The 12,198-nt window shown below is 38.9% G+C and overlaps 1 protein-coding gene across 2 annotated transcripts in view; it reads left to right on the plus strand.

Annotated features, from left to right (window-relative positions):
* The first annotated feature begins 1,130 nt into the window (after positions 1 to 1,130).
* LOC117422181 (rho GTPase-activating protein 5-like) overlaps positions 1,131 to 12,198 on the plus strand; it is a 35,064-nt gene continuing 23,996 nt past the window's right edge. The window contains exons 1-3 of one of the 2 annotated variants that reach the window (XM_034036885.3): positions 1,131 to 1,506; positions 3,848 to 7,747; positions 8,387 to 8,537. In XM_034036885.3, the coding sequence (XP_033892776.3) occupies positions 4,019 to 7,747; positions 8,387 to 8,537 (3,880 nt within the window). In that variant the 5' untranslated portion in view covers positions 1,131 to 1,506; positions 3,848 to 4,018. The other variant, XM_058991631.1, reaches the window with a different exon arrangement.

The following is a 12,198-nucleotide window of genomic DNA, read 5'->3' on the forward strand; positions in this document are numbered from 1 at the left end:
GTTGTGCTTTTCTCAACACTTGGACACTAAGGGTGGGATGAAATATAACAAACCACTTGATAACATGCCAAAGCCCTGACTTTGCTTGCCTGTTGTGCCCCCGCACTCTCCAATCAGCCACCTTCACAGCTATTGCTCAACACCTCCTCCCCCTTACTTATCTGCAGTACCATTATGCTCCAATTAATGTGGCAGCTCTTGCTACCCACCAGCTGGACTCTAGTTGCTGGGTTCCTCTCCCAAGATACTTCTAGCTCAGCGCAGGTTTCAAGAACAGCTGTTTCAAGAAGTGTGTTTGAACAGTTTTCATTTTATTTTAATTTTTTTGCCTGAAGAAAGTTAAACAGAATATATTTTTCCTTTACAATCAAGAATTAAATCTAATGCCCCTCTAATCCAAAATATTGGTAGGATGTTGTCATAGAAATGTTGGCCAGGTGCTGGCATCCTCATAAATTGCCTTAGTTATAACACTGCCCCAGCTAAGAAGAGCTAGTATGCACAAGTTATATTTGTGGACAAATCACTGCCCTTGAACAAACAGCAGATGATTCAGAGCATAATACAATTCTTGAAAAAAAAATCAAAATCCCATCAAATACACACCCCAGTGCACATATCACAGGACTTAAAATACAATACACAGTACATCACGTCCTTAAAACACAAATACCATACATGTGTGAGCGATCACTGACAGCATTCCAGAATTATATATACTAAATCTATTTAATATTCAAAAACTTGCTCTGAATACATATCTAACTGTACAGTACATTTTAACTCAACGGAAGCCAATGTAGCCACTTAAGCCTGTATTAGTGAGTACCTCCCTTTTTTTACACAAAGTACAAAACCTGGTGGCTTGGATGATTACTTGATGTTTTTGTATTAAATATTTTTGGTGTGCTAATATGTATTTAATTAATTCCATGTTTCTCATGGATATGCATGCATTCACACACACCACCTTTATGTATTTCTAACTTGTACTTTTTTGCCACACATGCCTAAATTGCTTGTTCCACAATACAAAAAAAATGGACATCTAACCAAAGTTAATAAAATAACTACTTAATAACAATACAATCTCTACGTTTTGCTTCAAATATCAAAAGGCCAATACACAAACATTGCTGATTGTGCACTATCAGGCGCGTTATCAAAGACGGACCATCGTACACGCGGAGCGCGCACTCAACCGACCTCGTAGCCGAATGGAAAAGTTACTGGGGGAGAGAGAGAGTGAGAGAGAGCTGGATCCATCGCCGCCATTACTGAATGGAACGAGAGGGGAGGGAGCGAGTCTCGGATTACACATACCACAGAAAATTAAAGAAAAATAAAACAACTGATATTTTAAGGGGTTTTATATAACGTTTTCCAATGATCTGAAGGAAAGAAAGTGATGCTGTTTAAGGAAGACTGAAAAAAATATAGAAAAGAAAAAAGGAAGAGTGAATGCTGCCGCTTTTTCGTGGTGTCGGAGCTGGGAGCGACCATTAGGTAGGGGAATTTATTCAGGATCAAACTGTTTGTGTTACACTTTCATACTCAATGGAATGAAATAAGAATTAATTATTGTTACTGGTTGTACCTGGTCTGGGCTGCAATGTACTGCAATTAAATCATAGGACTGGAGGTTTGTATTTTTCACGTTACTGTATGCAATCAATTTGTTACATAAGTACAAAAAAAAAAATCAAACAAGGGATTGTATCATTCTTCCTTGTCTGGGCAGGTGATGGATGGAGCAGGCCTTGGAAACTGGGCAGTGATTGTGGTTTTGTTTCCCCCATTACATTTTGAACACACCGAGCTTGTGGTTGTTTTAATTTAATGATAAATGATAAAACTGTGGTTATTCCGAGGCAGATTACTATATTCTAAAATGATAGACAGGCGGTCGACTGATCTGTGTAACAAGAAGCCCAGGAAGTAGCCTACAGTTGGAACTAGAAAAATTGATTTAACTGTGACAGGGGACTGCATCTAACCCCGAAATCAATTGGAGAACAGTGCTATCCAAACTGCGTTATCATGTCTCAACAAATGTCATACAGCACAGCACAGCATCAATGGTATCGACGTGTGTGGCAGATATATATAAAAAAATAATAATAAAAAAGATAGCAGTTCTAGTGCCATCGTTAGAACAGTACAGTACTTACATTTGTTTAAATGCATAATGACTATGGTAAAAGGTGCACTTTACTTGTATATGACTGTACTGCATTATTAGTAACTTGATAATATTTAGAGATTTTGTTCAACAAAGCATTTTTACCACTAATAATTGAGAGCTGTGTTTAAAAAACAAATGTACTGATGTACATTTTGATTCCATACTGTACCGTGATGTAATCGGAATACATTTCACATTTTAATTCATGGGGTGACATCATTTAATTACGCTGCTAAAACTGAAAGCTTTACTTTTGCATTAAAAATGTGTTATGAATATTTGCAAAGCGGTGCAATCGCAAACGCTCTAAACGTTTCATAGAATAATGATGTGTAAAATATTGTATGTGGATTGCTGGATTGTCTGCCGCACTCTTTTATGTGGTAAAATGGGGAAGTGGTTGATGATGGCAGGGCATAAGACTGAATATTTGCTGTTTGGTTAAACAAAAAAAAACAACAACAAAAAAAAAAAAAGGTCAGCCCGACTTAATCCTTGAGACCATTTCTGACAGTTTCCTGAGACATTCCCGTTTTAGAAGTGACGTAACATTTTGCAGGCGATAAAATATTTAGGTTTCCCATAGTTTATTTACAAGATGTAATCAAATTTAGACGCTATTGTGTTAAGTTTTTGTAATAAAATCCTGTCAAGGGTTCTCACTTATAAATAATAAATATGAATTTATTGCCGATTCAGTCTTTCAGTTTAATCTTATGTTTTCTCGTTTCCAGGGGCTGCCGTAATGTTAAGAATGCCATCAATTGACGTGTTTGCATTCAAATTCCTTGCTTTGTGAATGCTGTAGTGCAAAAGTGCTCTGCTTATGAGTTAAATTCTGGTTTGTAGTTAGACGTACATAAACAGGCCCACCTGCGCTGTCGTGCATTCACTGTTTGTTACCTGTTTTCCCCATATGGATGTTAACGCTTCAAGCCGAGCAGCGCTTGGCATAATTTTATGTAGTGATGAATTTGAGAAGTCTTTTCCGTTTCTATATGGCGTATAGCCAGAAGGTCCAGCTGTAATACATATGCCTGAAGCTGGCAAGGACACTCAGCCTTCTTGCTTCAGGTACGACTGTACAATTTGTTTTATATATATTGAACAAAAGCGACTTGGAGATTGTTTATTGTCCTCAGTCATGACACAAGTTGTTGTTTATTTGAATTGTTTGAGAGACTATTTGAGACACAAAAAAGTGTTTCTAAAATAAACATTACACAGAAAGTATAGACTAAATGTGTAGTACATTTTTTGCGTAAAATTTAAAATTCTTATTTGAATTAGTGTGGTTGATTTCAGTCACAGTATTAACATGCTTGTTAACTGGTAGTTTGGGAGGATCACCTGACACTATTCGTAAGTCATTTTATTTAATTTAAAAACTGAAGGAATTAACCTTTTTAAAAGTTTACCACACTGTGCAAATTATCAAATGGTGTATGCTGAAATATCCTGATTGAGAACACTGTTTACATGATATTAGTTTTCTGGGAGAACCTCATTATCGATAATTATTGTATTAAAAGGCGATTGAATGTACAGATATCTGGAAGCATTTACATCAATCAGGACAGACCAGTTCCATGTTTGATTTTCTTCTGTTTTAAATGTCTACTATCTTTTTTTTTTTAATTGAATTTCTATTACTTTTTACAGGAAGATGTTGAAAAAGGGGAAGTAGCAGCCTGGAATTCTGAAAGTGGATAAAAGAAAATCCAGGATGAACACCCCCAAAATGGAAATACTGCTTCTTCCACATGGACTGGAAAAAGAATGATAATCACATTAATTCTTTGGTGAAGGAAAGAAGATGACTGAGGGAATATAATGGCAAAAAACAAGGAACCTCGCCCCCCAACTTATGCTATAAGCGTAGTTGGGCTGTCTGGAACAGAAAAGGAGAAAGGCAACTGCGGAGTTGGGAAGTCTTGTTTGTGCAATAGATATGTGCGGCCAAAGGCTGATGATTATTACCCAGAGCATACCTCTGTCTTGAGCACAATCGACTTTGGAGGACGGGTTGTTAACAATGATCACTTTTTATACTGGGGTGAGTTTACATATAGAAATGACGATGGATTGGAGTGCAAAATTCAGGTCATTGAACAGACTGAGTTTATTGATGATCAAACCTTTCTGCCTCACCGGAGTACGAACTTGCAGCCCTATATTAAGCGGTCAGCTGCAGCAAAGTTGCAGTCGGCAGAGAAGCTGATGTATATCTGCACTGACCAGCTAGGCTTGGAGCAAGACTTTGAACAAAAACAGATGCCTGATGGAAAGCTTAACATTGATGGTTTTCTCTTATGCATAGATGTGAGCAAAGGGTGCAATAGGAAATTTGATGACCAGCTTAAATTTGTAAATAACCTGTATGCACAACTGGCAAAATCAAAAAAGCCTGTTGTAATAGCTGCAACAAAATGTGATGAATGTGTCGACCAATACCTGCGTGAAATCCAGGCATTTGCTTCCAACAAAAAGAACCTCCTTGTGGTAGAAACCTCTGCACGGTGCAGTGTGAATGTTGATTCCTGTTTTAATACCTTGACTCAGTTGATAGATAAAACGAGAGGCAAACCCAAAATAAGTCCCTATCTGGATGCTTATAAGATCCAGAGACAGTCCGTTGCTACAGCAACAGACAAGTTTGAAAAGCTGATTGTGCAAACAGTGAAAGATTACCACACAAGTTGGAAAGCTTCGAGTCATAAATTAAAAAACCACCCTGATTATGAGAATTACATAAACTTGGAAGGCAGCGGGAAGGCCAAAAACACATTTTCCAAACACATAGAACAACTGAAGCAGGAACATATCAGGAAAAGAAAAGGGGATTATCTTGGAACCCTGCCTAGAATTCTTGATAATCTTCTTGGTAACCTGGATGAGATTGAGCATTTGAGCTGGTTAGAAGCCCAACATTTTTTGGAAAACAGGCCTGACTTTCCATACTGGTTCGTAGTATTGGAGCACACCCCATGGAATGAAACAGACCACATAGACAAAGTCAATGACAGGAGAGTTCCTTTTGATCTCCTTTGTACACCAGAAGGAGAGCGAATTTATCAAAATCATGTGCAACATTTAGTTTCTGAGAAGAGGAGGGTGGAGATGAAGGAGAAGTTTAAGAAAACCCTGGAGCGGGTACAGTTTATCAGTCCAGGGCAGCCCTGGGAAGAGGTCATGTGTTTTGTAATGGAGGACGAAGCTTACAAGTATATCGGCGAAGGTGATCGCAGAGATGTTTACACTAAGCATCAACAGGAAATTGTTGAAAAAGCCAAAGAGGAATTTCAGGAAATGCTTTTTGAACATGCAGAACTGTTTTATGATTTGGATCTGAATGCAACCCCAAGCTGTGATAAAATGAGTGAAATTCATATGGTTCTGAATGAAGAGCCCAGATACAGGGCCCTACAGAAACTTGCACCGGACCGACAATCTCTACTGCTAAAGCATATAGGATTTGTGTATCATCCTACAAAGGAGACTTGTCTCAGTGGCCAAAATTGTATTGACATTAAAGTTGAGCAGGTGCTTGCTAACAGTCTGGTTCAGCTGGATCATGGACACCCACATTTTTATCATGACAGTGCCAACATTGATAAGGTTAACCTGTTTCTCTTAGGGAGGGAGGGGTTTGCACAGGAACTGGCAAATGAAATTCGAGCTCAGTCTACAGATGATGAATACACTCTGGATGGTAAGATCTATGAACTAGAGCTCCAGACCATTGATGCCAATTCAACATTGTTATTGAGCCATTTCTGGACATCTGCCTTCAAACCTCATGGCTGTTTTTGTGTGTTCAGCTCCATAGAGTCACTTAATTTTATTGGTGATTGCATTGGTTTAATCAGGGCAGAGACTTCACAAAATAGAAGAGACAAATATGTGGCCCCACTGCCATTTATTCTAATATTGGCAAACCAGCGGGACAGTGTTTGCAAAAACTTGCCTATTTTAAGGCATCAGGGCCAACAACTCGCAAATAAGCTACAGTGTACTTTTGTAGACATACCTTCCGGTACATTTCCACGCAAATTTAATGAGACCCAAATAAAACAAGCTTTGCGAGGAATACTAGAGGCACTAAAGCACAACTTTGATGTCATGAGCCCTCTGCCTTCTATTAAAGACATGTCAGAGACTGACCTGCGGATCGTAATGTGTGCCATGTGTGGAGATCCATTTAGTGTGGACCTCATTCTTTCGCCTTTCCTGGATTCACGTTCCTGTAGTGCTGCTCAACCTGGTCAAAATAACACACTGGTTTTAGACAAGATTATTGGTGATAGTCGACGACGAATCCAAATTACTATCCTCTCCTATCACTCTTCCATTGGAATAAGGAAAGACGAGCTAGTCCATGGATATATCCTAGTTTATTCAGCAAAGCGCAAATCCTCCATGGCAATGCTTCGGGCATTCCTAGCAGAGGTACAGGATGTGATCCCTGTCCAAATGGTGGCTATCACTGACAGCCAAGCAGACTTCTTTGAAAATGAGGCCATCAAGGAGTTAATGACTGAGGGAGAGCACATAGCCACAGAAATCACGGCCAAGTTTACTGCACTGTATTCTCTATCTCAGTATCATAGACAAACTGAGGTGTTCACACCATTTTTCAATGAGGTGCTGGAAAAGAAGAACAATATCGAAGGTTCCTTTTTGTGTGACAGCACCAAAGATTCAACAAATGCAAGTGAAGATGTGTTCTCGCAGTCACCCCATGGAAATTCACCAGCGTACAATTACTATCCAGATTCAGAGGATGACACTGAAGCACCACCTCCATACAGCCCTATTGGAGATGACGTACAGTTGCTTCCAACACCCAGCGAACGCACTAAATATCGGATTGATTTGGAAGGAAATGAGTATCCCATTCACAGCACTTCAGTGAACACCCATGATGATCGCAATCACAAAGTGCCTCCACCTGTCAGACCTAAGCCAGCCATACCCAAGACAAATGTTAAGAAACTGGATCCAAACCTTCTTAAGACCATTGAGGCAGGGATTGTGAAAAACACAAGGAAACAATCACGAGTCCCTCTTGCCCATGGAGAGGATATAGAGGCATCTGATAACTATGCAGAGCCTGCTGATACACTACTAAAGTCCAAAGGCTACCGAGATGACATCTATGATGTTCCAGAAAATAGTCAGAATCGAATTGTCAAAATGAGAAACACCTTTGGAGGGATTCACGGCACTCATGGTGATGAGGAAAATGGCTTTGATCGGATGTCAAAGTCCCATGGTGGAAGGAGACCTTCAAAATACAAACACCGGTCCAAGATCCTTTTCAGCAAAACTAAAGCTTATCATCGAAGAGCACATTCAGACGCCAGCGATGATGAGACTGGGCTTTCGGTACAAAAGAAAAAGAAAGGTAGGGGCCACCGTGGGAGTGAAGAGGATCCCCTTCTTTCCCCAGTCGACCCATGGAAGGGAGGAATAGATAACCCTGCTATTACATCTGATCCTGAACAAGATGATAAAAAGCTCAAGAAGAAGAAACAACCAAAGATAAAAGAACCCAAAAAGGTAATTCCATTGAACTGATCCGATTATTTAATACGATGCTTCTCCGCGCATATATAAACGTATCAGTCAGGCACTGTGGTGTGATATAGATTTATTTGGTGCAATAAATATCTGTTCTCTTTTGTAGCATTGTGTCACCGTTGCACACCTGGTGCTTCACAGTATTTTAATACATATTTGAACATAGTTACTCAGTATGGATACTAACTGCAAATAATGTGTTTTATATTCATTGACATTATGTTACAAAATGTTATGCTATTTTACATTTCTTACATAGCTGGTTTTAGGCAAGCTACAGTCTTTAGGACTGGTTCAGTGTGTGCATTAAATACAAAGGACACATGTTACTTCTTTGTGAAGTAAAGTGTGCTTCTTTCTAGAATGCCAATAATACCATTTTACTAGGCTATTAAGAACCATAGAGCTCACATAATTTCATTGCCATATCAGCAGGAAGACCGGCTGCTTGGCTTTTAATTATAACTTCAAGCAGAACTGTTATTTTGAGTTGTCATTAATAGAAATCTAGTAAAAGTAGCAATATGCCAAGCAAAAACAACAAAATGTGGTAGAATACCTCCAGAAGGTAACATATTTGCTGTTGGGACAAAAAAGTAAAACTGAATTTTTTTGCAGCCAAAACAAAAGGCCACAAAGCCTCTGTATCCACCTACCCGAAGAAACTGGGAGAGTAATTACTTTGGGGTTCCTCTCCAGGATCTTGTTACTCTTGAGAAACCTATCCCTCTGTTCATTGAAAAATGTGTGGACTTTATTGAAGCCACTGGTAAGCCGACTTTGCTTTATTCCAAACTAGTAGGTGCCTAAATATGCTTTAACTGTTTTGGGTTGATAACATTCATTGTGTTTAGTGAAGCATAACTGAATATACTGACTTAACATTCAAACAGTGGCTGCAGTGTTGTAATGCAGCCTTAATATTTTGTAAAGATCTCCTTACAGATTGCCCTGTTTCTCTCTAGCAGTCCAAATATACTCTCGGGCATTTAACCACACAAATTTTAACCACACAAATTGAGTAACCACTGATAGTTATTTTTATTTCCATCTGGTGTTTAACTTGCTCAAGGCCATATTTTTGGCATGCAATGTTTAAGTGCAGCACCTTTTAATCAGCTTTTGCTGTTGTCTTGTTTTATTTAATATTTCAATGTTATTTGGTAACATAAAACCATTCAGTTTAAAAATGGTTATACTTCTGATTTAGCATGTAAACATTTTCAATGCCAGGTTGACTTCTTTGTTTATGTGGCCTTTGGAGACTGATCTACGTGGGGTGCAAGTGTTTGTGCCAAGTGGTAACATGTCATTTTTGTTCAGTTGTGCAGTGCTTTTTGGCTCTCAGAATTCCTGTTTGGTTCTTTTGTTGTCTGCTCTTAGTGCTTTTCTGCCTTCAAAGTGGTTTCTTTCTTTAAAAATGATCATTTTCTCTTGTTACTAGAAGGTTGTCTGGCACACTCTTGCTTTAGCCTTTACCACATACTGTATCTGCTTTGAAGTGACTGTCATTGTAGTTTAGTGGTGGCAGTCCTGCATATTTACCTTTTTGACTAGGAGAGTGGATGAGTTCTCTAAATAAACTCTGTCTGTCAGGGAGTCTCATCCACTGTGAGTTTTGGAAACTGTAGCAGAATGTGATACTAGCTTAGTATAATTCAAGTTGATAAAAACACAAATAGTGTAAGTAAACTAGGTTGATTTTTTTAAGAAACATAAGTAGATTTTAATATCTAGCCTATATTTTGAAGCAGCCCTGTCAGCTTCTTGGCTAGAAACATTTTGTTTGTTTCTTTTGATGTATTTTTTGGAAATCGTTCTTTTTACTGCAAAGAATAAAGATTGTCTTCACGGCACTCATGTTTGAAATTATAATTGGGTTTATTGATAATTATTTATTTAGCTGTGTAGTGACAAGGGTCTTTAGATTCAGTGTGTGTGTGTGTTCTTTTTTTTTTTTCGTAATGATTTATGTGTATCCGAAAATAGCTTGGCCAAGCTGGTTTTTTTCTAAACGTTATTTGGGCTTTGGGGTTTGTTTGGGATTAGTTCGCAAACTAGCTTGTGTGGTATTGACTTCAGCGTCAGTGAATTGATTCCAAATTCTATTCTTTGTTTTAAAATGGTTTCACTTGACAATAATACAATTTTCTGTTTAGGCTATTGTTTTGTGTTTTGTTTGAATCTGTTGAAATTATTTGCATACAACACCCCAGGACATTCCGAACCAGTAATTAAAGTTCATATTGAGTACACTGAAGCTTGATGCATTCTCTTCATCAGTTTTGATTCTCTTGATGTAGCCTGAGTCTTGTGGGAGCACTTGTCCCACTGAGAAGCAGCAGCTTTTGTGTATTACCAGCGGCACTTTGGCTTTCAACCTGTCCCTCCAGGTACTTTTTGTGAAGTTTGAAATAGACAACAATGACATGGTGTTCGCTGGAGTTTACACTGTGACCTAAATGGGGAAGTTCGTTATTTCTGCAGATGCACAGATTGTGGTATTTTTGGGACAATTCCAATCACTTGTATTCCATATCAATTGACAGAAACTGATACTGATTCCAATACCCTTTTTATAATTAGTAATACAATTGTAAATCATCAATTGAAATTGTAATTTGACACTCAGAAATCTACTTGAGCTTTAAACTGAACGCATCACACTTTAGTAATTGTATATATATTCATAGGTTATACATTCTGTCAGTAGTGGATTTAGCAAAGCACTAAAGCACTGGTAAGTCAACAGCAAGTGACATGTTTACTGAACTGTATGCATTCACTGATGGGTGAATTTACTAAATAGTGGCATTCTATAACCTGCATTTTATAAAGGCATACAGTATGTTTTATAATTCTGCGTTTAAGCTTAAAATCTTCTTTTTACTAATTGTATTGCATTATTATATTGCATTTTCATTTCAACATTTGAAACATGAAATACAGCATGATTACATGCTGTTACAGAAAACGCAAACACAACATGTTAACTACGCAGAATAATTCTTATGTTCGTCCCAAGATCCTTTGCAGTTAAAAATGTAAAAGCTTGTAGCCTATACTATATCGCATATATGCAGGCCTATTTATTATTTGCTACAAAGGGCCAAGAAACGCTGATGATGAACCGACTGAAAACATTTGGAAAGCCCCAAGCATACAAACGTGGTTATGCATAAACAATATATTTTCGTACTGCGTTTACCTGACTAAAAGTTTGCAACAACAAATAAGTCATAACCAAGATTGCACTTCCTCTTGCTTGCCGCCACACCCACGAGTGTACTCTGACAGGCACTGAATGGCAAATTGTATCGAGCATGGATATGTTATGCATAAACAATATATTTTCGTACTGCGTTTACCTGACTAAAAGTTTGCAACAACAAATAAGTCATAACCAAGATTGCACTTCCTCTTGCTTGCCGCCACACCCACGAGTGTACTCTGACAGGCACTGAATGGCAAATTGTATCGAGCATGGACTGGAGATGAAAACTGTGGGTGTGACCCCCATGTTAAAGTATCACATCATGAGTCCCCGAGTGGCTCATCCACTTAAAAGCGCTGCCACTGGGAGCGCAGGATGAGTCACACAGCTTGGACAGCGCCAGTTCGCGTCCGGGCTGTGCAAAGAGGCCGAACTTTGCTGGGGACTCCGAAGGGGGCATCGCATTGGCTTTGACGTTCCCGGGGTGGGGGATGGGAAACCGACAGGGATTCTCCTCATCGTGCAACAGCGAACCCTATTGGCCAGACCGAGCACATTTAGAGTGGATAAAAAGCAGGACTGATCTCTGTTCTCCTGGATCAGTAGCCCACCCACCTCTGCTCTGGATTGCTCGGTGTAAAAGCGATTCTGGCTTTAGGCTTGTGAGATCGGAGGATGCTCACACGCCTCAGAACGTCTGTGCTGTTCAGGGTCACACAGTGAGTCAGTGAGTGAGCCGGGATTTCAACCAGGGACCTCCTGGTTACAAGCCCTTTTCTTTAACCACCGGACCACGCAGCCTCCCAAAACTTTGTTGCTGATACTGAATTAAATGTGAACAGTACATTATACATCATCCCCTTGCATCAGCAGGACAACCCTTGTTGTGATGCTGTATGTGTATTTTGTTGTGTTCTGTTTGCTATGCTTACAGTGGGAAGCTATCAGAATAGTGATGGGCCTTTATACTGTAGATCTGGCCTGATTGTTCAGCTTTGATTCCCTCAGACAACAGTTTTGATGTTCAAAGTTTCCATATAATCTAATTATTGTACTTTTTCTCTTTATGCCTAAATAGTGTGTTTTGGAATTGAGAGTAAAATGTGTGTACAAAAAAAAAAAAAAATAGTTGAAAACAAACATTTAAACTCCAACTTACCTTAAGTTTTTGAACCTTCTGAAAAATATTTGTACTCAAAATATGCCCTATTTGATC

This window comes from Acipenser ruthenus, chromosome 18 (genome assembly GCF_902713425.1).
Source record: "Acipenser ruthenus chromosome 18, fAciRut3.2 maternal haplotype, whole genome shotgun sequence".
NCBI lineage: Eukaryota > Metazoa > Chordata > Actinopteri > Acipenseriformes > Acipenseridae > Acipenser > Acipenser ruthenus.